The following is a 27,561-nucleotide window of genomic DNA, read 5'->3' on the forward strand; positions in this document are numbered from 1 at the left end:
TTACCAATCCCTCTATTTTTGTCTGCCTGCATTTTTTTATTTCCTTCACAGGCTAATTGTACACTATTTCAAAGTCCGATTCTTTTTGTACAGCAAAACAACTGTTTGGACATGTATACATATGTTGTATTTAATTTATTCTTTAACATATTTAACATGTATTGGTCAACGTGCCATCTGGGGGGGGGGAAGGAGGGGAAAAATTAGAACAAAAGGTTTGGCAATTGTCAATGCTGTAAAATTACCCATGCATATATCTGGTAAATAAAAACTATTAAAAAAAAAAGGAAAAAATTAATTCTTCAGCTTGGGAATGGCTATATAATTTAAACTTCCATAATCATCTAAGAGATGGTTTTAGGAAATGTCTAGTTAGCCATCTGCCCCTATCTAATATTGATCTTACTTTCTTATGACTGAGATAATTGTTCTTATATAAAGTCCCTTCTTTGAAAACTAATCTGCCTTTTACCTATCAACATGCCAATTATCCTAAATCTCTGATGGTCATAATAATGATCCCTATATATATATATATATGTCATCTTTACATAATTTGCAGCATTTTTCATTATATTTACCCATTTGCCATGTCTAGTACTGCTCCCTTTAGAGCCTGCATCCCCCAAAATGAGTGGTCTATCCAGACTCCTTTCTATCTTAAAAATTCCTGTGTTCTCAACTTAATGCCTGAGAAATATCTTGTCCACACAGTTTATCTGAAATCTTATCTTTCATAGGAATCCCAAGTGGATTCTACCTTCAATTCCATGTGTTGGTTGATAAATCTATCAGTAGGCAGGGACTGTTCAGTTGTCCTATCTCCCAAGTTTGGAAATGGTCCAAAGACCCCTAATTAATTTTCTCATTAAGTATCTTTGCAAATTGGATTTTAGTGTCCAAATTATTTACATTAAATACCTATTTCATGCTTGTATTCTCCAGTGGTAGATGCATCAAGAAGCTTACTATTGAAAATGTTATTAAGTTTATTAAAAACTACCAATGTATAAATGGGAAATCTTTTTTCTTCTTTTAAAGGGCAAAAGAGAGGTACAAGCAAGCTGAAATGTATTACAAATGATGAATTTCATATTATATAGGAGAAGAGAAGTGAAGTATGCTGTCAGATAAATGTATAACTGGGGGGAAAAAAAAGATGTTTTGTTTATATATGAGGATGAGTAGGCAGTCCATGTGCCTACATGTGTCCTAGTGTGTCCCCTCATTGTCAGAGGAATGGAAATTAGTACATTGGATAAACCTCCAGGGGGAACCTTTTGGAGAATTTGGACAAGATTTGAGTAGACATAGATAGGTTGTGATTGCTATTGTTGGCAAAACTATATACATCTGGTCCTAGATCTAATACAGTATTCAAATGTATATTACATTTGTTTAATTCTATCATTGTCACATATTATTTGTTTTTTTTTTTTTTTTTCCCCTAGATCTATCTTTGCAAAGAGCTGATTCACCTTGCACTGGAAGGCTTGTCATATTACCATACTTATGACAGATTCTTTTTGGGCATCAGTGTTGTTATGGGTTTTATTGGATGGATATCTTTTGCTTCTATAATGATTATCAAATCTCATTCTAGTCTGACAAGAAGCGTTGTTAAAGGTGAAAAGGTAAGTTGGAAGCTTGTAAGGGCATTTATGTCATATAAGGAAGACTGAAATTTAATCAAATCAATGGATATTTATTTTGTTCTTGCCTAAGTCATTGCACTAGGTAATAATTTCATCTTCATCTTTCATCAACTATTTATCCATAGTTCTACTTTCTAGTTTAGAAAATTGAATTGATATTTGTTCTACAACATGAGGGTGTTGATAAAGAATACCATTTATAAAACATTTTTTAGCTCAGCTGTCTAACCTGCTGAGTTTTACACCACCACATCCTACACATTGATGCTTGAATAATCTTTTTTTTTTTTAATGTTCTGTTGATGCTTTTCTTTTTTTGTACCACTGATACTTCCTTGTGATTCCACTCTCTTCTCACAAAATAACTCTCTTTTAATAAATAATTATGGTAAGTAAAACTAATCAATACATTGGCTATATGTGAAATTATATGTCTCATTCCATCACTTCTCTGCCAAGAAGCTGGAGGTCTGTTTCCCTGTCATGTCTCTGAAGTCACAATTAGTCACTGAATTGATCAGTGTTCTAAAGTCTTTCATTGTTATTTTCCATTACATTACTGTGTTTATTGTGTAAACTGTTCTCCTCTACCTGAATAATCTTCTAAAAATAGAATTCTAAACTTGTCATTCTACTGACTTTAAAAACCTGCACTGACTCCTGACAGCCAAGCAAATTCAGTTTGACCTTCTTAGTCTGTAATTTAGAGCCTGTTACAACCTGGCCTCAATTGATTCTTTTCAACCTAACCTCAAACAATTCTACTATAGATTCCTGACATGCCTTCTAAAATGAACTACTTGCTTTTTATACCTTTTCTTGATCTACTTGGAATGGCTTTCTTCACAATTTTTGCTCATCGTATCTTATCTACTCTTTAAGACCCATCTCAAATGTCACCCCCTCCACCAAGTCTTTCCTGAGCCCTAAAAATAAATGGAATCTCTCTTTTGGTTCTTTTTTCTATCCTGACTTATACAGTACTTCTGTACTCATTAGAATTATAGATATTCATGTATTTGCCTTATTCTTTTAATGAGTTGATGGGGCCCTTGAGAGCAGGAATATGTCTTACTCATCTTTTCATTCCCTGCTAGGCCAATGACTTTAATGTAGAGGATGCTCCAAAAATCTTTGCTGAGCTAAATTAAGATATGCTAAGTATTCTTAAATAAAGTGTTTAGACAAGCCTTAGAAACTATCTTCAGTTCTACACATGTTAAAATGAAAAAGTAAAGGCTGAAGCTATCTAGATTGGTGACCAGGCCAGCAGATGAGAAATAAAGTTCAAGGTACATAAAGGCAAAAAACAGTTATCTTAATTAAACCAGAAGAAATTCATAGATTGTATTGTGAGAAGAATCTGGTTGATTAGAAAATTTTTCTAATAGCTATTTTGGATGAATAATTGAAAACTCTTTATTAAAATCCCAAATGTGGCAAGTAAAAACTAAGAAATTCCCTTCCAATAATGGGAAAGCACAACATTAAACCAGAAAGTTACCATTAGAACTTATTACAGGCTATTGACACTATTGTAGGGTTGGCAGAACAGATTAGTTTTGAGAAGCTATTTATAACATTATATGCAACAACATGAAGAGAAGTTAATGGCTTTAGGATATTTTTTATTAAGAAAAGGAAATTACCATTATATTTTAAAACTAATCATTATATTTTAATAAGGTGAAATCAGATAAATTGTATTACTACATTTTTCAGGAATATAAAAGAGATTATTAAAGAAAATATTTCCCCAAATATTGAAGAATCAATAAACTTAAGGGATATTGTTCTTTAACTTAAGAGTCTAGAGTTTTTAATATTCTTTTTTAAGGAAAATGGATTCAAAATATTGTCTTAAAAATAAACTTTTAGGCCATCACTTGTTTTCTTGGATTTCCTATAAAGGAAAAAAATTCCATGAAGTGAAGGTTTTAGTTTGTTCTTCAAATTATACTTTTTAGATTTTATGTTTCTTGCCGTAATGTTTCTTTGGCCAATAACAGGACTTCAAAAGATAGTATTATTTTATCTCCAGTATCTAAAATTCTCTTAAGTGCAGAGTATCATGATCTTAGCTTATAACAGCTTTAAGATGTGTTTGTTTTCCAGAAACTCCACCATCTCCTGCCATGCAGTTTTGTAGTTATTGGAGTTCTAATAGCATTCTTCCTGCTGATTCAAGCCTATCCCTGGACCTATTACATCTATTGTTTGTTACCAGTGCCAATATGGTATGCAGTTCTAAAAGAGTAAGTAAACACATGACACTTTCCCCCTCTTTATGTGCAATATAGTTTGGAGAGTTTTTAAACTTCTATCACATAAGAGACTTCCCCACCCAAATATCTACTCTCACCCAATCCCCAATACCCTATTTTCATCACTGAAATATCTTTAAGTGATTTCAGATTACTACCTCTTTGTTTTACCTTATTCTCTTAACTTTTTTTTTTCCATAGGGTCTTTTTAGGCAGATGTTTCCCTGTTTCAAACTATTTTAAAATAGAAGTTATTCATAGAATTACAGAATATATTTGTCTTTCATTTTACACACATTTTGTATTTGCCTATTTCCCCTATCCCCTTCTATCTTTATGTTGAATCAAGACTTTTAAGAGGCATTTTATGTTCTGTTTCTTCCAATAACTATCACAAAAATCTAAACAAATACTACTGTATTGAATCTATGCAAGTCATATCTATTGGCCTTTAATAAATGCTATTTACTCTTGGTATTCTGGTACACAAAATACCAGAGCACACTAAAATACATTTGATCTGCCCTCAGGCACTGATAACCAGCTGGTTTGCATGCTTTTTGGCATATATAAAAAAAGCTTGTGAAAATCTCTAACATTTTTCTTAATCTCGGTCTCAATTATGTGGCTTTAAGAATCATACCTCATTGATTCCTGAAGAATAACAATGAAAATAACAATGATGATTACAATAACAGCTAGCATTTGTGTAGTGCTTTAAAGTTTACAAATTGATATACAAATATTTTATCCCCATAACAACCCTGTGAAGTATTATTATCTCCATTATCTCCATTTTAAAGATGAAGAAAATGAGGCTGAACTAGGTTAAGTGTTTTATCTATAGTAACTCAGTAAGTTCCAGTTCAACTCTTCTTGATTCCCAATGCAACAGTCTGTCCAGGACTACTAACTGTCTCTGAAAAGTAGAATTGAACTAGATCCTAGAGCACCTTTCTAGATGATGAGAACTATGATGTAGGTCTATGGACTAATGCCATATTCTGAAAGTTCATATTGGGTACATCTGCATACACATAGCTTTTTGTTCTGATGTTTATCTTTTGTCCCTGGACTATAACTCTGAAAGAATATGGCCTATTCAAGTGGAACAGGAGAGGCAAATAGTCTGAATTGGTAGAGTATGGCATGGCACACTTAAAAATTATACTCATGTTAAGGAATCTAAAGGTCATAAAAAGGGATTTGGAGAAGGAAGTCAGAGGAGACTTAAGCAAAAACAATATTTGTCATTGTGCTATGCTGTGGACTAATTATATAGAATGATGAACTAGATGAAGGAGTTTGGGAAACAAAACCCAAACCTAGAACAGAAGCATGTTATAGTAATGATGCTAGGTTTTCCAGACATCTGTTAGAATATTCTCTCTGCCAAAAACAAAGCAACTGATATTTTTCTGATTGCTTTAATGATAATTCCATCCTTCAAAAAGTGCATAAATTAACCAATAACATAATTTATTCTGTATTTACTTCTTTCTTTAAAGGAGGAATTGGTTACTGATGAAAATTAGGGGAACCTTAAGGGAAAATGCCAATTTCATCTTAAAATTTATAATTGGAAGAGGTGTAGTCTGATGTGTACACTAGACTTTGGGAGAGCAAATTTCAAAGTTTCCAAAAAAGTTTAGGTAGATTTGATGACCTAAAAGTTAGTGGTCCCTCCCAATTTTCATTATTTGATAGTGTGTATTAAATTATGCTCAATATTCTTATATATACATTTTATTCTCTTCATAGAGAGTAAACTCCTTGAGGACACTATTCCCAACACTTGACTTTCTGACTACACATAGCTTTAAGTATTGGCTTAAGGGTACTTTAGAATAGATTCTTCCTCAGGTGGACTAAGATATCATCTCTGAGATTTAATTGAACTCAGATTCATAAATCTCACCTTTGCTGTGCACTACCTGTGAGACATGGGCAAGTCCATCTCTCTGGGTCTCTATTTTTTCAGCTTAAAATGAAGCAGATAATTTTTGGGTCGATTTCACTTCTATATGGATGATCCTAACCATCCCCCCAAAATCCTCTAGGTTCTTGTTATACACAACTGTATACTTCATTTAAATTATTTGCATCATGATCCAATGCAATTTCTTACCCCTAGGGGAAAAAAAAAACTCTTGGCTATTCAGGCTGCCACCTGAGACCAGATTGACATCTCTCATGGAATAATGTTAACACATTTGAATGTGTCAAAAATTTTTTGCTTGATTCATTCTGTCATTAAGGAAGTATTGCAAAGAATATTGGACTTGGGATTGGAACATCTGGGTTTGAGTCATGAATCTTCTCCCCACCTTTCTACATGAATTTTAACAAGTCACCTTCCCTCTCTTGTTTTTTGTTTGTCTATAAAATGTCTATACAATTGACAAAGTCCCTACTATTTCTGTATGATTCTAAAAAAGTGTAGTCATGAATTTCAACTTATGTACTATATGTATTCCATCAATAATAACTTCTCCCTCTTATTTTTTGATATCTAGATTAATAAAGATTTTTTTCAAATCAGGAGAAAAAATGGATGTTTCACAAATAAAATCCATTACCTAATCTTCTGTAAAGTTTTATTGCTGGCAGATTTTGTAGGGGAAAAACCCTCAAACATAGCATTCCATAAAGAGTCAAGCATAGTTAAATTTTTAGTGTAAGCATTTTTACCTCAGAAATTGGCAAACACTATAAATCAGAACTTAATTTATTGTTTTGTTGATTGTCTAGACTTAGAAAAGTAATGGAGAAAATGTTGATAATGCAGTTTAAATTTTAGAATGTATCATGTATGTATTGTTTTTCAGAAAACCAGTTATTAACATTTTCCATCATAACTGTCCTTCCACTAAAAACTCTTCTAAATGGTTTACAAAATGAGTTTCTTGTCATTCTCAAGTGAGTGTGCATGGTGATGACAGTCCCATATTCTTTGATGCAATATGCCCTCATAGTCAATCCCCACATGATATTCTCATATGGCATTTTAAGTTAGTCTTTGTTCATAGAGAACTTTTTAAAGACTGGGTGATGATAACTTTTTGTAATGACCATATTTAATAAATGCACAAAAAGAGATCCATCCACCCCATAAAAATGAATTGGTTAAATCTATAGATTTTATTGGAAATATACCCAAGTTTGAAATCACATTATATTTTTGCAAAATCTTTGTCTAGTTTATTATTTAGTTCAGTGTAAATTTAGCGAATTTAGTAAGTTACAGTGAATAGAAAATTTAAAGACCACCAGAGAATCAAAATCATTTGGTCATATTGTTATAATTAGGGTTATAAGATGGTTATAAGATGATTTCAAAGAACTTTGTCATTTGTTTTTTTGTACAGTGCATCTGTGTTCACTGTGTTTTATTTCACATTTTATTCTATATCCAAAAGCTACATAGCAATATTGAAAGTGGAATCAAATTTGTATTGCAAAACCATGAAGTATATTCTCCCAAAAGTCAAAACTAACATTTTGACAAAAACTTTTAGGTTAGGATGTTTCATGATAGTTTCAATTAGAATTGTTCCTAGAATTTAAACAATGAATTGTGAATTTAACCTGACTACTGGTTTGGAACACAACATTTTTTTCTCTTCTATACTTCTGCCCTTATGAATGATCCATGTTTTATTTGGGCAATTCAACAGGTGCTCCTTTTGTATTGATGTAGATTATAATCTCTCTATATGTTAGCAGGCAGTTCCTCATGAATTATAATGCCAAATATTTCCTAACTACTGGCCAGATTTCTAGTGAAGAGGTTCTCCAAACTCAATTGGTTCGATTCCTGGATGATAGACTGTCAGCTCATACAAGGAGACTCGATTTCAGCTTAGTTGGACCTGCCAGAGTTTATTTATATTAGTATAATGTTTGAGAGCCTCAGTTTACCTCTTCTACCCACGTCCCATTTAATATATAACCTAATTTTTTTTTTAAAAGAACTTAAACATCTGATATTATCTTTTACAACAGATTCCAGGTTATTCAAGATCTGATTGCATCATTATTGACCTTTTCTGGAAAGTATTCAGTTGTGTTTTTACTGGTTTTCACCCTGGGGATTGAAATATTAGTAAGTAAATATCTTATTACTATATTTTTCAATTTTCAAAGATATATTATGAATATTAAATAATATGTTTGCCCATCTCTTTTGACAATGTCTTACTAGGTTCTCAGTTTTTTCTACCGCTACATGCTTACTGCTGGTCTTATTGCATTTGCATTCTGGCCATTTTTCACACAACTCTGGATTCAAGCAAAGGTATAGTATAAACCTGTATTAATTTTGACATTTGGTAAATGAGTAATTATTTTGTCTTCCCACTTTTCTAAACTGAATGTGATGTCTCTTTTTCTGGAGCAGATGAATATTTTTATTAGCCTATTATTGACTTTTCTGGATTTTATAATTCCTATCATTAAAGGACTAAGGCTATATTTAAGCTATCTACTAATTCTTCTAGTCTTTCATGTCAAAATGAACCAACAAAATGATGTCTGAAGCAATTTGAAAATATATTTGACTTGTCATTCTTTGAATTATTTGTTTAAAATTCCTTTAACCTTAGATGGTTAGATGATATTGCACCCAAGGAGTCTCTTACAACAAACAATGTAATAAAATGGAAAATGCACAGTATTAGGAATTAGGAAACTTAGGTTCTATTAAGACTGTGTATTCAATCTTTAAAATCTCAATTTTTCTTCATCAGTACTTGTCCCAAATTACTTTGAAGAACTATTAGGAAGACAAAATGAAACCATTATCAACAATTTTAATACTTACTATGGATATGCAACAAATGTGAAAATGCTTTAATTTCTTCTGGAAAAAGAAAAATCATTTTAAGAGGTTATAATTTTAAACATTAAGCCTAAATCTCTCCTATGGCCCTGTAGAAAATGACAAGTTACCCCATGCTCATTGCTTCCAGCCCTATTTGGTTGTTTCTTGTGCTAGAGGCGGAAGGAGAATAAAGATACATTCTAATAACCTCATTTGACTTGATCCTTCCTGACTTTTTTATCTTGTGTCTCAGCCATATGTTTTCAAGAACATAATCTTATATTTCCTATATAGCATGCAAAATTTGTTTATTTTGGTTAGACCAGTTATTTTAAAATAGGTACACTCAAAATGCTTTGCATAAATACCATTAAAGTTTGGAGTTCTTTTAACATTTTTGTCCTAAAAACATAGTTCTATAAAACAACAAAGATAGAAATTAGTTGTTATTTAGTTCTTTCCTGTGCTTATCCAAAGATAACTAAAAGATTTGTTATTTTTTTCTTTGTTTCAGATAACATCGTTAGGTTGGACTTTTTTCTCTTTACTTCTTGCAGTATTTCCTCTCCTGCCTGTTGTAGGACGTGAGCCAAATATCACTCTAGTGTAAGAGCAATATTATTTTTAAAATATAATTTTCTTTCCTTTTAAACATTCTGAGCTGAGTTTTGAATTTTAATCTTGCATTAAAAGTTACCTGGAATTGAAGATTATAGAATCATACAGCATCTATAGATATCATTGCTTATAAGTTTTGAATCTTGAAGGTTCCACTGACTCTTTCTGCATTTCCAGTCAAAATTACTTTACTTAGTACCTGAATAAAAAGCCACTTATTGCGAAGATGATATGTACTAAATGTACTAAGCTGAGGTTGATATCTGCCAATTTTTGGAAACAGTTTAGTCCATCCCTCGACTTTAGGTAGTTTAAGAACTGTATGTAAGCTATTTTAACTGAAAACATTTTTCTTTAGAGACTGCTCTAGAATAAATCTCAACAAACTCTTTTGACCAAACCTTTCTACATTTAATCACTTTCACTGTAAAGAAATATTTTCTAATCTTAATATCTCATGCTACTTTTAAATAAATTTCCTTTTTTCTAATGTAAGTAGCTTTGGAAAATGGGTATGCATGTCCAGGCAATGACATTGAAAGCTGTTTTAAAGCATAATAATGTTACTTTAAAACTGTTATCTAATTATCTTTTTCCTTTGGAGAGAAGGCAAGAGGAGACTTAAATTCAGTTATCCTTATTTCCTTTTATATTTCCTCATCTATGTAATCACTCTCATTACTCTCTTCTTTTTCTGAATGTTGTATATAAACTATGAATTTGTGGTATGCATGTGATTCCTAAGTGATTCCTTACCTTTTTCAGTGTAAAGAATCTTTGCAAAACAATTATAAAAATACAGTAAATGACATTTTTATTGTGTAATAACTTTAACAGAAGTGGGCAGAATTATTGTTCCTATTATATATGAATTAGGAAACAGGAAATGTCTCACGTTAGAAAATCTAATAGTACAGCAAAAGGTTCAACTAAATTCTTGAATATTAAAAAATGGTATTTGACTTGTCAGATGATCAACAATTATAGCAAATGTCAAAATCAATATCATATTAGAATATGAGAAGATATATCTGAATATACTTGCAACCTTTTCAACTTGATCTATTTATATAAACCATGGAGAAATAACAAAACTATTGACCTTAATTATTACTCTTTCCTATAGAAATTTAAGTGTTATAAAACAGTTGAAAACTGAGTAGGGGAAAAAAAATCCAGAAACCAACTTCACCAACATATCTTTAATGTATTTTAAAGAAAAATGTGGCCACCAAGGCAAAACCAGTTTTGAATTCAAACTTACTTGTAAAACACTGAATTGGAGGATGGCAGAACTTTACTAGTAGTATTGCCTCATAAAACAGCAAGTTCAGTAGACAAAAAAACAAGTCTGTAAAATCTTGCCACAAGAGCTAAGTTATAGCCATGTATTCTCAAGAATATTTATAAGCAATGACCTGGCCCCTAAATTGAATAAGAAGAACAATATAGCCCACATTTCCTATAGGAAATATCATATCACTAATATCAAATATCATCATATAAGAAATATTTGGTATTTCATATAGGAAATATGATATTTTCAAGATGACACAAACATTCATATTTTTAGCTCTCATATTCTCTCCTTTTGTTTGGAAATATTGGAATACCATAGTTTCTGAAGATTTAAAATTGTGGGTTACAGTTTGTAGGGCAGTTGAGAAATAGGTGGTAAGTACAAACATGCTGCCTTGTGTTTTTGAAGATAACTTGTACCCTGGAAGTGCCAAAAAGAGAGATCATCCAGGAAATATAAAATTGGAAAAGGAGATAGACAAGTCAAGAAGTAGGAGGATAGCAGATAACAGATTGACAACTGAGTACTTCCCCCAGAATGTACAAGATGTCAAAAGCCCTCAAAGAAGGCTGTTGGCATCCTCAGAAGATCAGCTGTGGAGATTCTATGGGAGAATACGTAATAGAGTCACATAGAATGAGAAGGGGGGGCATTGGTTTAATGATGGCAAAAACATTCATATCAGTGAGGTTGGAGGTTAATTTAAATATTAAAATATCTAAACCATATTTCTTTAGGGTCTTAAAACATTTGTTAAAATGTTAAAAAAAATTATCCATTAATTTTGAGAGATGTGAAAATTTGAGACAATAAAATGAAAGAGCATATTAATTATCTGAATATTTCTCTACCTTGTCCCATTTTCTTGTTATTAACAATTTTTATTTTCACTTAGATCCACTTATTACTCTTTCTGGGGTTTCATTCTCACTGTCACATTTTTTGAATGCCTTCTGTTGTTTTTATATCAGTTCTCTCCCTACCTGCCAATCCTGCTTAAATAGTGCAAAAATACTTTTGCAGGATTTAACATGCTAGAGTGAGAAGAAATTCTATCTATAGGCTAAAGAGAGTTCTCCTTCTTATTTACGCTAATATTATTAGAAGTAGGAAGAAGAAACAAAAATTGTGACTAAAACAAAAAAAAAATCTATTTTGACAAAAGAACTATAATATTTAGGTAGTATAATATTGTTTGAAACTTTACTGGCTCCCTATTCTGATTGCTGAATTCTTAAATGATTGGCCTTTTTATTTGTTTTCAAGTAGGCTTTATAGGGCACTTCTTCATTTTGAAATATTAGGGTGTTATCTCCTATTTTATGATCAGTTTTCATACACTTCTTCAACTGTCTTAGCCTCTGTTCTTTGTAAGACTTTGGAAGCAAATTAATGTGAAAAATATTTAGGGTGGGGCAGCAAGGTAGTACAGTGGATAGAGCTAGAATCAGGAGAACCTAAGTTCAAATGCTGCTTCAGATACGTACTGGCTTTTGTGACCCTAAATAAGTCACTTATCCCCAATTGCCTCAAAAAAAAAATATTGCTATTAAAGTTACCAAATCAGAGAATCTAACATCTCTGCTATTTAAATCAATATCTGCATGAGGACAGACTTGAACTAAATTTTTCCTGACTCCAGACCCAGCACTCTATCCATAATAAATACAAATACATGTATTTTGTCTTTTTCTTTGTTTTCTCAAAGCTCAGGATGGTAATTTGAACATAGAAGGCAGAGAGAGAGCTGCCAGGTACCTATGTGACCCTTGAGCACATCATTTGATTACTGTCTCTCAGTTTTCTCATCTGTTAAAATGAAGTGGTCAGACTAGATGGCCTCTATGATCTATTCCTTCTCTAAACATAAGTATTTATGACCTTATTTAATAAATGTTTAAATGGAGAATCATAGATATTTCTACTTTCCTCCTATCAGATCAGAGATTTAAAGCTAGAAGTGACTTCAGATGCCGCTTAATCTAAGTACCATATTTATAGATGAGAACACTTGAGGCCTATAGAGGTAAAGATGACTCACCTGACAAAACATAGGTGGTAAATAGAAGAACTAGGATTTAAAGTTCAATACTCTATTATGTATAAGTCACCATACTAGATACTAGAGAGAATCAAAGAAAAAAAGTTAGAATTGCTCCTGCTTTTGATGAGTTTACAATGAGTGTTTATATATATATATGTGTGTGTGTAATTTGTGTGTATGTTTGCCATTATACAGTTGAAGAAGGATTATTAATTATTTTTATTTTTATTTTAATAGTTTTTATTTACCAGCTATATGCATGGGTAATTTTACAACATTGACAATTGCCAAACCTTTTGTTTTAATTTTTCCCCTCCTTCCCCCCCCAATGGCAGATTGACCAATACATGTTAAATATGTTAGAGTATGAATTAAATACAATATATGTATATATGTCCAAACAGTTGTTTTGCTGTACAAAAAGAATCGGACTTTGAAATAGTGAACAATTAGCCTGTAAAGGAAATCCAAAATGCAGGCGGACAAAATTAGAGGGATTGGGAATTCTATGTAGTTGTTTATAGTCATCTCCCGGAGTTCTTTCACTAGGTGTAGCTGGTTCAGTTCATTACTGTTCTATTGGAACTGATTTGGTTCATCTCATTGTTGAAAATGACCACAATTATTTATTATTAATAAAGTGTTAACATTCTAAAAATAGATCTGACCAAGACTTAAGATATTAAATTTTTGATTTTATGCAGTTCTCTAGAAATATTCTTTAAAAAATCTATGCCAATAAATAGAGGAGTATAAAGAGACAGAGTTCTGTATTTGGGGTAGATCAGAAAGCTGGATTTAGAGTTAGAGAAGCTGCTACTAGCTTCTTGGAAAGGTTACTTGATCTGTGTATCCCTCAGTTCCTCATTAAGAGGGTAAGACAAAATGACTTCTGAGGTCTCTTCTAGCTACAAATCTGTGACCCCATGAGTCAAGAGGACTTTGATTCAAATCCCAGCTCTGATATTTACCACTTGCATAACCCTGGACAAGTAACTTAAATTTCTCTATGCCTCAAGTACTGCCCTGGATTTATTTACTAAGTCATAGAGCAATTTTAAGTCATGTAAAAGTGATATGGTAAACCTACCTGATTGAAATCACACCTATTTGCCTTTATCTGTTCAGAATGTGTCAATTATTAGACTAGAGTATTTTTTTTATGGTTAGCTTTTGCTCATGGCAAATGTTGAGTACTTCATTATAAATATAAGGTACAGAGAACTTCATTACCTTGTACATAGATGATGCTCTGAAAATATAACAAGGGTTACAGCTAATTAGTGCAGTGAAGTCCTCCTGAAGTCAGGAGGACCTGACTTTTGACAATTGGCATTTGAACATGAGTTCAAATCTGACCTCAGACACTTAACACCTCCTAGCTGTGTGACCCTGAGCAAGTCACTTAACCCCAATTGCTTCAAAAAAAAAAGAAATAATAATCTTAAAAAAAGAAAATATCATGAAAATTCATAAAAGTATTTTTTTTTTTTACTTTTCACAGAATAGGAGCAGGTTTGCTCATTTTTTTGATCTCTTTGTCATCCTTTGTATATCTTTGGAAAAGCAAAAAGAAATACATAAGTGAAAATCTGCCAGTACATCTGTGTCAGGTAAGTTCTGAATCTTTATCATGATATATAATTACAGAATTTTTATATTGAAGAATTATTCCAATTTCAAATTAAACTTAAATAATACTTCAAATGATGGCAGTTCTATATTTTATACTGCTGAATTTTCCAAAGAGTCCCCAGGTCAGAAAGGGATCAAAGTCAAATAAAAATGCTGTGAGTATAAAGTCATCCAATTGCTAACCTGCAAAAGTCCTTTTGGTTTTGCCATTCTGTTTATGTATAACCTCTACCTGAACTGGTAAATACTGGGGAATTAGATTATATCCTGTACAAATTTACAGTTCTGTTCAGCCAAACAGATGCTTATGAGCACTTACTACAATACATGAAAGAATTGGGCAGATAAGAAACTGGTGTGAATGCATTTCCTATTCTTGCAAAATTTAAACTTGTCTCCATGATAATTTCACAGGAAATTTTATTCATTAATGAATGGATTTTCACTTTTCATCCTTGGTGATAACTTCTGAAGTGATCATTCCATTGTGGGTTTTAGTTATTTTAAATCTATTTTTTGTTTGTTTTTATAAAATGATATTTTAGAAGTGTGAGACGTGTACAATGCTACAAGAATATGCTAACATTTCCTACATTTGAACATTTATTTCACATTTTAAAAATATTATAAAATTAATATTTAAAAATATCATAAAAAACCATAAAAATATCAATAAAATGTTCATTAAAAAGAACATTTCTCTGGAGTCAGAAGCCTTGAGTTCAAGCTTTGCCTCTTCTTCTTGTTACTTGTGGACAAGTAATTTCAATTCCCTTATTTGTAAAATGGTAGAGTTTTTCTAGATGGTTTATGAAATCCTTTTTAGCTATAGAGATGATCTTTATCTTTCTTATTTCTATTGAACTGACTTTCTAAAAGAGTAACTTGGAAAAAAAATCAATGTTGTAACTTTCACTACTTACACAAGGTCTTATTATTTTTCCTGTGTCTGGGTAGCAAAAAGTGAAGTAAAGAAAGGAAAATGATATAAAAAATCTGAATAATTTTCAGATCCAAATTTTTTTCTTTTAAATTTCCCATTCACTATGATTAGTAGACAAGTAAGAAACAGAGAAAGAGGTCTAAAAACATCAATGTAAGGTAAAAGAAACGGAAGCTCAGAATTCACAGAACTTGGGTTGAAAAGAATCGCAAAAGGGTCCAATCCCTTCTATGAAGCCATCCCTCCTTGATTGTTGATGATAAGTACTCTCCACACTTCAGCTTGAGATAAGTGATGAAGAAAACCCAGAGCAAAAAACATTTGGAGGCTGCTCTGGAGGGAATTTTTGTCTCCATATATCAATTCTAAATCTGCCTTTCTTTTTTTTAAGCTTTTCCATAGTTTTCGATATTCACCTTTGCAAAACCTTGTATTCCAAATTTTTCTCTTTCCTTTCCTCCCACCCCCTCATCTAAACAGTAAATAATCCAATATATATTAAACATGTACTGCTCTTCTATACAATTTCCACAGTTATTTGCTACACAAGAAAAATCAGATCAAAAAAGAAAAATATGAGAAAGAAAACAAAATGCAAGCAAATAATGACAAAAAAAAGTGAAAATACTATGTTGTGATCCACCCTCACTCCCCGCAGTCCTCTCTCTGGATGTAGATGGCTCTCTTCATCACAAGATCATTGGAACTGGCCTGGATCATCTTATTGTTGAAAAGAGCCACGTTCATCAGAATTGATCATCATACAATCTATTGTTACTGTGTATAATGTTCTCTTTGTTCTATTCACTTCACTTAGCATCAGTTCATGTAAATCTCCTTGGACCTCTATAAAATCATCCTGCTGATTGCTTCTTACAGAGCAATAATATTCCATAACATTCATATACCATAACTTATCCAGCCATTCTCCAACTGATGGGCATCCATTCAAGTACCAGTTTCTTGCCATTACAAAAAGAGATGCCACAAACATTTTTGCACATGTGGGTTCCCTTCCCTCCTTTAAGGTCTCTTTAGAATACAGATCCAGTAGAAACACTGCTGCAACAAAGGGTATGCCCACTTTGATAGCATTATGGGCATAGTTCCAGATTGCTCTTCAGAATGGTTGGATCCATTCACAACTCCACCAGCAATGTATTTGCAGTTTTTCCACGTCCTCTCCAATATTTATCATTATATTTTCCTGTCATCCTAGCCAATCCGAGAGATGTGTAGTGGTACTTCAGTTCTCTGATCAATTGTGATTTAGAGCATTTTTTTTCATATGACTATAAATGGTTTTAATTTCTTCATCCGAGAATTGTCTGTTCATATCCTTTCACCATTTATCAATTGAAGAATGGCTTGTATTCTTACAAATTTGAGTCAGTTCTCTATAGAGAAATGAGCCTTAAATTGCCTTTCTTTAACTTTTCCCCATGACTCTAGCTCTGTTTTCTGAGAACAAGCAGAGTAATACAACCCTTCTTCCACATGATGGGTCTAGGAATACTTAATAAAGAGAGCTCTTCCTACTTAATCCAGTGTCTGGGACATGTTGTTGTTCAATTGTTTATCAGTCATGTCTAACTCTTTGTGACTCCATTTGGGGTTTTCTTGGCAAAGATACTGAAATAGTTTATCATTTTCTTTTCCAGTTCATTTTAAGATCAGGAAACTGAGGCAAACAGGGCAAGTGACTTGCCGAATATCACATGCTTATATGTATATAAGGCCAGATTTGAACTCAAGAAGATGAGTCTTCCTGACTCCAGGCTTGGCGTTCTATCTACTGAGTCACCTACCTGCCCATCTAGCACATAGAAGATGCCATATAAATGCTCATTGGGACCACATCCACTCCCTTCAGTAATCATTGTCTGGGATGATTTCTGGTCCCTTATCATTTTGTTCACCTTCTTCCCTCCTGATGCTGTGTCTCTCACTGGAGCCTAATATTGAGTTAGCATTTTTGGCTCTTCTATCATACTGTTAACTTATATACAGTCCAGTAAAACCCTCCAGCTGCTGTTATATAAAAATGTCATCTGACCTCTTCTACCCCATCATTTTGTTGTGCAATTAGTTCTTTGAAACCAAATGTGGGACTTCAGATTTATCACTATTAAATGTCACCTAATGAATTTCATAGCCAAGTAGAGCTGAAAGGGTCATGATGAATCATCTAGTCCTACCCCTACATTTTACAGATGATGAATATAAGGCCCCTAAAGTTTAGATGACTTGACTATGCTATCAAAGCTAGAATATGAATCCTGGTCCTTTGATGTTAGTGTTTTTTCTGTTACATTGTGCTGCTCTAAATGTTTAGCTATATTAGCTAAAATATTAGCAATCTGAAAATTTGGCAAATGATAAACAAACAACATATACCTAGAGTCTTGTCTCTGATAAAAATGTAAACAACATAGAGACAATCAGAGATTATCTTTCCCTACAGAGGATGAGCATTTCAAGTCTGATCATTCAAACACTTCTGAATCTCCCAAATTGCACCATCATCTAATTTCTCCCTTCTTGTTCACAAGAATAGCATGAAGGATTTTGTGATATGCCTTATGAATTACAGGCATATTGTGCTTATCTCATTCCCCTTGTTTCTAACCTACCTACCCTGTTAAAAAGCAAGGTAGGCAGGCATGACCTGTCTAGATGCAGCCATCCTTGATCTTAGCAATTATTGTCTCCCTTCAATGATGTTCTTAAGCCAGTCTATTGATAATATATCCCTGAGGCAGAGCCAAGATGGCAGAAAGAATTAAAAATTCCAAATAGATCTAAAAAGCACACTGATCCATATGACAATTGGGAAATCCAAATACAATGGGGCCATTTTTCAAGCTCAGGTCAGCATAAAGGAGACAGAGAGATCTATGGTCACTGGGGAAAGTGGTATCTAGCCAGGAATGGCTACTTAAAAATACCAGTACAAAAGGTGGCTATATGCCAGAATAAGAAAAATCCAGCACAAAGGAGCAAAAACTTGTACAGTGTATAGGAACATTTTTATGTGTTTTTTTTTTTTTTGTCTGTGCCTTCTTTCATTACATGACTAAGAGGTAACTTGGAAAACAGATTGAATAGAGATCATTTAAAAAATCACTTGCCTACCTGAAAGCCATGATTTTTAAAAATGCCCCAGATGTTGTATTTCAAAAAATCATAGAGCTACCCAGATGTCTTCGACCTAGAGGGCAATGAGGAAGTAGAAAGAATTACTCATCACTTTCTGAAAAGAAGTGCCAAAATTAGGAATATTGCCATCAAAATCTAGAATATCTAAGTAAGACTTTAAAAAAAGACTTACTGTGAAGTACCAGGAAGAATTCCATTACTGAGGAGCCATCCCACATTATTTAGCAGCCACTACCACAAAAGAACAGAGACCTGGAAATAAGATAATCTAGAAGGCAAAAGATCTATACTGATAACCAAGAATATCTTACCCCGAATAACGAATATAATACTATTGGGGGGGGGGGAGATAAGATGGGAAATGGAGCTTTAGTGAAAAAGAATGTTCATTCATTCCTTATGAAAGAAAAACAACAAACCGAATTGGATGGAAATTTTGAAGCGCAAATACAGTGGTCAAAAGGAACATAAAAATGGAAACATGAAGGCTTTATAAGAAAAACTATACAAGGATAAAGTACTTACATTATAATATAGGGAGATGATATTTGTGTCCCCTTAGAATGCTTTCATTATTCATAGCAATCATAGATTGTATCTAAGGGAGTCTTAATTAGACAAAGAGCCTGGTTCTATTGTGTCTTTGTAATCATAAAAGAAGAATGGAAAGGAAAATAAAAAAGAAAATATGGAGGAAGAAAGAAGGAAAGGAAGGTAAAGATTATCTCAAATAAATGAGGTATACAATAAGTTGTCTATGTGAACAAGAAAGAATGGGTGGAGAGAATGGGTGACATTTGAACATCACTCTCAATTAAACTAGTCAAGAGAGAAAAAAAATACAAACATACACATGTGAGGTTCAAACCCCAAAAGGTTGGGGTTTCAGAGCGATATTATGAGGAATCTCAAAAGAATTTGCAGTCTCGAACTCATGTCCAAGTTAAGGAGCAAAGTTTATTATAATTGTAACACCATTTGAAGTTCCAAAGGAATTTATCAAAGAACCAGGAGCAAGAAGATAAATTTATAGGAAAAAAGTTAAAGAGACTAGGAACTTCATATTATTTATTTGCTAATTTTATGGGATGGGACTATTATTTTATGAACTTGTTATCACTAACCAACAGATTGTTTTTCTCATGATCAGCAATGTTTGTAGGATTATAGTCCTAAGGCCACAAGGCCTCAGGGTTATTGTTATATCATCCCTAAAAGCTAGGGGAATAAATATATAACCATATTACTATAGTATTCCTAAGGCTAAGAGATCTTGGGATTATTGACAAACAGATCGTTAGAACTATAGCATTTCTAAGGCGAGGGAGCCTCAGGATTATTGCGAAATTTCCCCTAGAAGCTACAACCCATAACACACACACACGATTGTGTATAGAAATATATTTTACACCAAAAGGGAAAGGGGAGAAGGGGAAGAAAAAGAGAGAAAGTAATCCTAAGCAAAACAAACTCTAAGGATGTACAGATATTTAGAACAGTTATTTGTAGTGGTAAAAACTTGAAAACTGGGAAAGGATGTGTCCATCTATTAGATAATTACTGAACAAGTATTGGTGTATAAATGTGATTGAATATTATTGTTTTATAAGAAATGATTAAAGAAAGCTTTCAGTAAACAGAACATGGGGCCTAGTGTCAGGAAGACAATTTCAAATTTGGCCTCAGACACATACTAGCTGTATGACTGGCCAAGACACTTAGCCCAGCTGCCCCAGTTTCCTCACCTGTAAAATGGGGGATGATAATCATAGTTTTTGTTTCATAAGGTTGTTGTGAAGCTGTAAAGTGCTTATCTTGTAGATGTTTAATACATCTTAATATATGATAATAAATACTTATTCCTGGTCATCTATTCCCCCTCCTCCTGATAGAGAGCCAAAGGACTGAAAGAAAATTGGGACTTTATTTTTGGCCATGGGGAAAATTGTTTTGCTTTATTATACATGTTTATAACATTGAAGGGAGGGAGGGAAAAAAAAAAGATGGGAGAGAACAAAAACAGATTTTTGCTGACTGAAATAAAAATATAATTTAAATTATACATTCCAGAAAATTTATCAAGAATAAAAGCTAAGCATATTAATTTGTACTCTAAATAATCTTTTATTCCCTTAAAAAAAAATAGGCCATTATTTGCTCCTCTCCAGTCATATGATACAGTGCGTTTCCTGTTCTCTGTGATTTTTCAGAGACCACTGAAAGATGCTTCGCAATCATATCCAGTAGTTCTTTCAGGTAAACATAGTCCACCTGAACTGCGGGCCTGGTGTTACAAGCTACACTTATTTTCTTCTCATTTATTTTGGGTTTTAACTTACTTTTAAGCGTCTTTGATATGACTTCCTAGTCAAAACCATCTTCCTATCAGAGAACAGTAGTATAATAAGGGCTTAGCAGTTTTAGCTTCTCTCATTGGGTCAACTAGCATTTATTAGGTACCTGATGTGTGACTACCTTTTGTTTCTTTTCTTGTCTTCAGCACTTACAGTTCCTGGGCACAAACTCGGTACTTAATGTATGCTTATTGACTGGCTGACAAACACTTTGCTTTCTATTGAGGATTCAGAAATAATATGTTCTCCTAATCTTCCTCAAGAACAGTTGTTAGCACATTAGTCCCCTGCTTGAGAATCTTCAGCAGGGCTTTTTTTACCTCTAGGATGAATACAAACACTTTAGCTTGATATAAAGTCCTTCTCAAGTTGCCGTTTGGGACTTTGGGACACTACATTTCAGCATACTGGCTCATGTGCTGTGCCCCAAACTTGAAAGCATCCTGTCTCCTGTCTCCTGCCTTCATGCTTGTGCATAGCTCTTTGCTATAGTACCCTCCTCTGCTGCCCCTTCTTCTATAATGTCTTTGTTACTCTCCCTGCTTGTCAATGCTCTCTCCCACATGAAATTATTTTACATTTATTTATCTGTTAATATGTTGTATTTTCCAGTATGATGTAAGCTCCAGGAGAGTGGGTGTGGTTCATTTTTTCCTTTCCATTCCTGGTCTAAGCAATATAATAACAGTTATTATTACAATAATTATAAATGTTTTCTTATTGAATTGTATTATCCATCTACCCTTGACTGTGGTCCTTTTTAAATATTCGTTTTGTCCCCAAGAGCTTAAAAGAAAAAAAAAAAAAACTTCATTGTTGTATTTTGCATTCATTACCATCCCTGATTTATTTTGAGCTTTAATGATTCACAGCAGTAATATATGTATATGTTAAATTATGCTTTATTTTCTGCTTTCTCTAGAATGATTTTCAAGAGACAGTGGTCACTTTCTCCCTAGATTCCTATCATATCTGATTTCAGAAACAATTACCTTCATGTTGGTCAAAATCAAGTCCAGAAGAAGTTTCCCTTATCACTGCCTTCTATTTTAGCAGAATGAAACTATCATTAAAGTGAGTCAGGAATTAATCAGCTACTCTTCTTTAGGCAGAGAGAATTCTAACAAATGTTGAAATATTGAAAATTCTCCATCACTATCATATCATAAGTTGTATGTCATGCTTTTGTACCTGGTTTGTGATATGCTATACCTCTATATGCAAAGGAAACCTTCAGGATTCAGCAAAATTTAACATAGATTTGCATATTTCTTCTCCCCAAGAAGTATAGTGACACTGCTGTCTCTCTCTTAAGATAGTTTTACTCTTGGCATAGTATTACTTCATTGTCATAATTTTCCTCTGTCTCTCTTATCCTATTTTTAGTCAGTTGTCCTTCCATTTCCTTTTATTCTCCATCCCAAGCCATATAATCCTTGTTCCAGCACTTAGAGACCAGATCATCTATGGGGTAAGTGGCACAGGGAACCTGAGAGTAGCTAGGTGAGGAAAATGCTGACCAGTCAGAGTCAGGTTTTATAAAAGATCAGAACCTATATTCCATGTTGGAGATGGGGACAGCAAAACAGGAGATGCTTGAGAAGGGGAATTGGGGTAAAAGTAAGCACCTATTCTTTTCTCTCCTCCAAGCTTGGATCCTTCAAACTACATTAAATAAAGTTTCCAAAAAATTGAATATTTCTCCAATCTCATATTTAAGTAGAGAAAAGAAGCATCTACTGGAGTAGGTAACTTAGTAAGTATATTATGAATAACAGGTGAAAGAACAGGTATCCCTTTGTAATTGTTGGTAGTAAGGAAAGGGAAATAGCTGCTGGCAACTGCTTCATTTAATAATAATAATTGTCATACTACAATTTTAGCTTACCATGCCTGTGTCATTAATGTGTGACTTTTGTTGATTTTTAGTCATTTTTCAGTCATGTCCAATCCCTTGTTACCCTGGTTGGGGTTTTCTTGGCAAAGATATTGGTATAGTTTGCCATTTCTTTCTCCAACTCATTTTATAGATGAGGAAACTGAGGCAAACAGGGATAAATGACTTGAAAGCATATCTTGTAAGTATCTGAAGCTGGATTTGACCTCAACAAGAGAAGTCTTCTTGATTCCAACCTGGCATTCTATCTACTCTGCCACATAAGTGACTCATGCGTCAAATTACATGTCAATAGTCACAAAATGTTGAAAAACACTATAGATCATAGGTGATAGATTTAGAGCTATCAGGGACTTTAGAGGCCATCAGTCTAATCCATTTTGCAGATAAGGAAACTCTGGCACAGAGAGTTTAAATGACTTTTTTAAAGAATGCAATTGTTATCCTAAGTAGAATTTACTCAAGTCTCTTGCCTTACCCACTATGTCACATGCTGCCTTTCTAAGAATCTATAATAATTAAGGTATATAGAGCTATAGAGTTCATATGATTAAGTTACCTCATATAATTGCACATACTTACTTTTTTGTGCATGCATTTATAGATACCTACAAGTATACTTTCACAGTATTGGAAGCCCTCGGGATTCAGGAAATTTTAATTTGCAGTGTCAACTGGTTGTAGTGCAGCATGTTCTCCCCAAGCTGTGATGACACTTTGATACTATCTCTAATTATATTTTTATATTCAGTGTAATATTTCATGCTGAATAATTTCATTGTCCCTTTTGTTTTGTGCTAAAAAGTATGAGTTTTGTTTCCCATCCTTTTCTCTTTACTACCTTCTCTCCACCCCAACTATATTCTTGCCCTCCTCTCTCTGCTTCAGTGGTTTCTACACTTGGCTTCCTGGGGTTACCAGCTATTCATTTACTTCTTCCAAACCTGTCTCTTTCTCTCTTTGCTAAACACCTGTCTCCCATTTCAGTGCTCACCTCAAATATAAAGAATTGAAGACAGAATAAATCTTACCTTTGCTGCCATAGCAACAACTGCCAGCTGCTTTTTTCCCTACTAGCTTCTGAAGTTTCTTGCTGGTGAGAAAATTGTTTTGCATAAATATCTATGAACTAGGTTACAAAGTGTGAAAGAGGAATATCCGTAATATGAAGGAGGAACATATGCTAAGGTATTTGGGTGTTGGCTCACCCTAAAGCCTGCATTCTTCATGGTTCTTAGGAATTGATAGGGCTGGGAAATGGAGCTAGAATTTCATTGTTATAAGAAACTTCTCAGATTAAAAAAAAAAAAAACTCCCTCTAATAATATAAATTGGTACCTTCTCTTCAGTATACAAATTTTAGAGGATTGCTTAGGTTATTGAGAAATTAACTTATTTTCCTGGGATTACAGTCAAGATGCCTAAGAGGTAGATGGGACCCAAGTGTTTGTGCTTCTGAGGTTAATTCCCCAGGAGTTGATATTATGCTAATATTACACTAGATATTAACCTTAATGTCTAAGTGCATGGTTTTCTTGTTTATTCCTATTTACCTCCTACCCCATAGGGAAGCCAAAGAAGTAATTCATCAACAGAGATTTATAGATTTGGGGAACATTTTTTCCTTTGGCATATTAATTTCTTTATAGTAATTTAAATTAATTGTATAAGCAAATATAATATTGGCACAATTAATCTGTCAGTTACCTCAGACATATTGCTACAATCAGGATTTTATCTCTATCCTTACAATCATTACTGTCTTCCTTAAGACAAAAACAACTTCTCTTCCTTAACAGTGTTAAACAAATAGATATGATTTGCTAAAAGTTAGCATTTTCTAGCTAGAACTTTTAGATACTCTATTTCTCAAAAACTCAAACCAACATGAGAGCTATGGATGGAAGTAAGAGAAAGGCAAATTTCAATTGGTTCTCTCTTTCTTTCTTTTCTTTTGTTCTTCCTTCCTCCCTCCCTCTGTCTCTGCCTCCTTCCTTCCCTTCCTTCTCTTTTTCTCTCCCTCCCTTCTTCCCTCCCTGCTTCCCTATCTCCTTTCTTTCCTCTCTCTCTGCCTCCTTTCCTTCTTTTCTTTTTCTTTCTTTCTTTTTCTCTTTTTTCTTTCTTTCCTTCCTTCCTTCTTTCTTCTTCTCTTCCTCTCTTCCCTCCCTCCTCCCTCTCCTTCTATGTTCTCTCTCTGTCTCTGTTTCTCTGTCTCTGTCTCTGTGTATGTGTGTGTGTCTCTCTCTGTCTCTCCCCCCTCCCTTTCCTTTTTTTCTTTCTTTCCAGAATCTCTGAGCTAGAAGAGATGTCAGAGGCCTCTAGTCCAGCCTGTATTTCCTACAATGTATTCAGTATATGCGATTTTCTAGTCTTTGGTTGAAGACCTCCAAGGAAATTAACTCCAGAATCTCCTAAAGTAGCTAATTCAGTTTTTTAGATAGTTCTCCTGGTTAGGAAGTTTTTCTTTTTTATCAAACTTAAATTAGCTACTTTGCCACCCATTGTTCTTAGAGCTATCCTCTGTTGCCATCAGATCAGAATGCAATTGGACTGTTGTACCCCTAATTCTAGGTATTGCCTCTCATAATGTTTTAAAGGATCACATTTTGTTGTTTTGAAGGCTTCATCACTGGATTAGATAATACTGAGTTTTTAGATCACAGAAATATAATGATCTTTTTTGGATAAATTGCCATCCATCTTTGAAAACATCGCTGGTATAACAGAAATCAGTAAGGAAGTATAATTCCCTTTAGTGTTATAAATTGCTTTTAAAAAGCAAATGCATTTTATTAAATAAGGTAAAGCTTTACAGTCATCTTAATTGTCATGAAATATTTCTCCACTCAAGTATTCATTGGAAATAGTCTTAGATATATTTACTCACTTTAAGATAATCACTCAAAACTTTATCTTTTTTCTCAATCTAAATAGTCTTTAAATTTACTTACATTTTAAATATTGGAGACAACACATACTACATAGTAGGGGGGAAAGAGAGATGGAAGCCCTGGGATGCCTTACAGCATCAGAGCATATAGAAATATCCAGAAGTCTTTCGGGTAGATGAGAAGATTAGTTTTTCGTGGGGATCTGGAAAGTGCAGTAACACTGTTGATGATAAGACCCAGTGCACTTTAAGGAGTAATAACAAAATAGAATATTAAAATCCAGTGTTCCACCATTTTCCTAGAATATTAAATATTTGTCTACTGCTTTCATCCAAATGGTGGAATGGTCCTGTCGCTGAACAATGACTGTTAGAAAGAGGATAATGAATTTAAGGGTTGGAATGAAGTAGAAGTTTCATAGTTTTTGCTAATGAGAGTACATATCAGGAGTCAGCTTCTAACTAGGAGGCTTATTCAACTTTAAGAACTAGAAAGCAGGGGCAGCTAGATAGTACAGTGGAGAGAGTACTAGCCCTGAAGTCAGGAGGACCTGAGTTCAAATCTGGCCTCAGGCACTTAATACTTCCTAACTGTGTGACCCTGGGCAAGTCACTTAACCCCAAATGCCTCAGCAAAATAAATAAATATAATATAATAAAATAATAAGAAACCCATGGACTTTTTTGAAGATCTATTAAATGAGTTAGCAAAAACATAAGTGAGGGATTTTTAGAAGTGATGAAGCAATGTTAACTATTCTGTCTGTTTTCCTTTCCACTCTTTAAAAATTAAAAAAATATATACCATGGATGATGATTATTAATATGTAAATAAACTAAGTAAGATTATTACTCAAATTCTTTTTTGTACTATTCATCTTTAGATAAGGTTTGAGTCAAATATAATGAAGCAGGTCTTTTAGCCCAGTCCATCTAGATCTGGAGATTTTTTTCATAAGATAAATCATTTGGGGCTTGGTTAACTTCTTTCCAGATGAGATTATGTAGATTATCTATTTCTTATTTTGAATTTAATTTTGAATTTTTGTTTTTGTTATTGATTGCATCCATTTCCTACAAATTTTTCAGTTATTTTGACATGTCATTGGAATATTGGTTTTCTTCATTTTCATAAGTTATTCTTTTTTATTTGTTAATTTGGATTTCTCCCTTTTTTTTGGTAAGATTAATGTTTTTTAAGTCTTAAAATAGTTAACCCTTTGATTTGCTTTTAGTTCACTTTTTAAAATTGTGGTTCTAGCCAATTCATCTTAATTTCTAAAAGCTCTTGTTCTTGTTTGCACCATGTTAATTTGTTGTTTACCTCAGATTTTGAAAAAAAAACTTTTTTAAAAATCCCAAACTCAATTTACAAGTCCTCCCCTTTTTTCCTTTCAGTTCAGCAATATCAGTCAATTAACATTTATTAAAGTCTATCATGTAGAGTGCTAAAGAATATGTATATAAACACAAAAACAAAACAATCCCTGGCCCTTGTGTATATTGTTGAGCAATAAAATGTACAGATAGCTAAGTAAAAATAAAGTGCATATGAACCTATCAGAGGAAAGGCATTCATAAGAGACGATATCAGGGAAAGCTTGATGGAGGATATGTCACCTGCCCTGTGCATTGAAGGAAGGCAGAGATTCTAAGAAGCAAATGTGAAGGAAGGGAGAAAATTCTTGTCATGGGGAATGATTATACAAATATGGAAAGGGGGTGACTAGAATGTTGTGTATGTAGAACAGGTAATAGGCAACTTTGATTAGAAAGGAGAGCATATAAAAAAATGACCAATGAAATGAATAATTATTATTATTGTTATAAGAATTAAGTAAGGTCAGGGTTTGTTTTTTTTTTTTTGTTTGTTTTTTAGTACCTGTGTTCCAGAAGCTGAAAATCCAGACTTAAATGACCTGATTCAGTTTTGGAGTTGTCCCTACAAAAATCACATTTATTTGTTAGTTTCAAGTGTTC

General features: G+C 33.3%; 1 protein-coding gene across 10 annotated transcripts in view; it reads left to right on the forward strand.

Moving 5' to 3' along the window:
• Nucleotides 1-27,561, forward strand: part of PIGN (phosphatidylinositol glycan anchor biosynthesis class N) — a 237,312-nt gene that overhangs the window by 160,114 nt on the left and 49,637 nt on the right. For 9 of the 10 annotated variants that reach the window (XM_074279043.1, XM_074279041.1, XM_074279039.1 and 6 more), the window contains 6 exons: nt 1,452-1,634; nt 3,771-3,910; nt 7,925-8,024; nt 8,124-8,216; nt 9,256-9,347; nt 14,208-14,316. In XM_074279043.1, coding sequence (XP_074135144.1) covers nt 1,452-1,634; nt 3,771-3,910; nt 7,925-8,024; nt 8,124-8,216; nt 9,256-9,347; nt 14,208-14,316 — 717 coding nt within the window. The remainder of the gene's footprint in view (nt 1-1,451; nt 1,635-3,770; nt 3,911-7,924; nt 8,025-8,123; nt 8,217-9,255; nt 9,348-14,207; nt 14,317-27,561) is intronic. The other variant, XM_074279044.1, reaches the window with a different exon arrangement.

This window comes from Sminthopsis crassicaudata, chromosome 1 (assembly GCF_048593235.1).
Source record: "Sminthopsis crassicaudata isolate SCR6 chromosome 1, ASM4859323v1, whole genome shotgun sequence".
Lineage (NCBI taxonomy): Eukaryota > Metazoa > Chordata > Mammalia > Dasyuromorphia > Dasyuridae > Sminthopsis > Sminthopsis crassicaudata.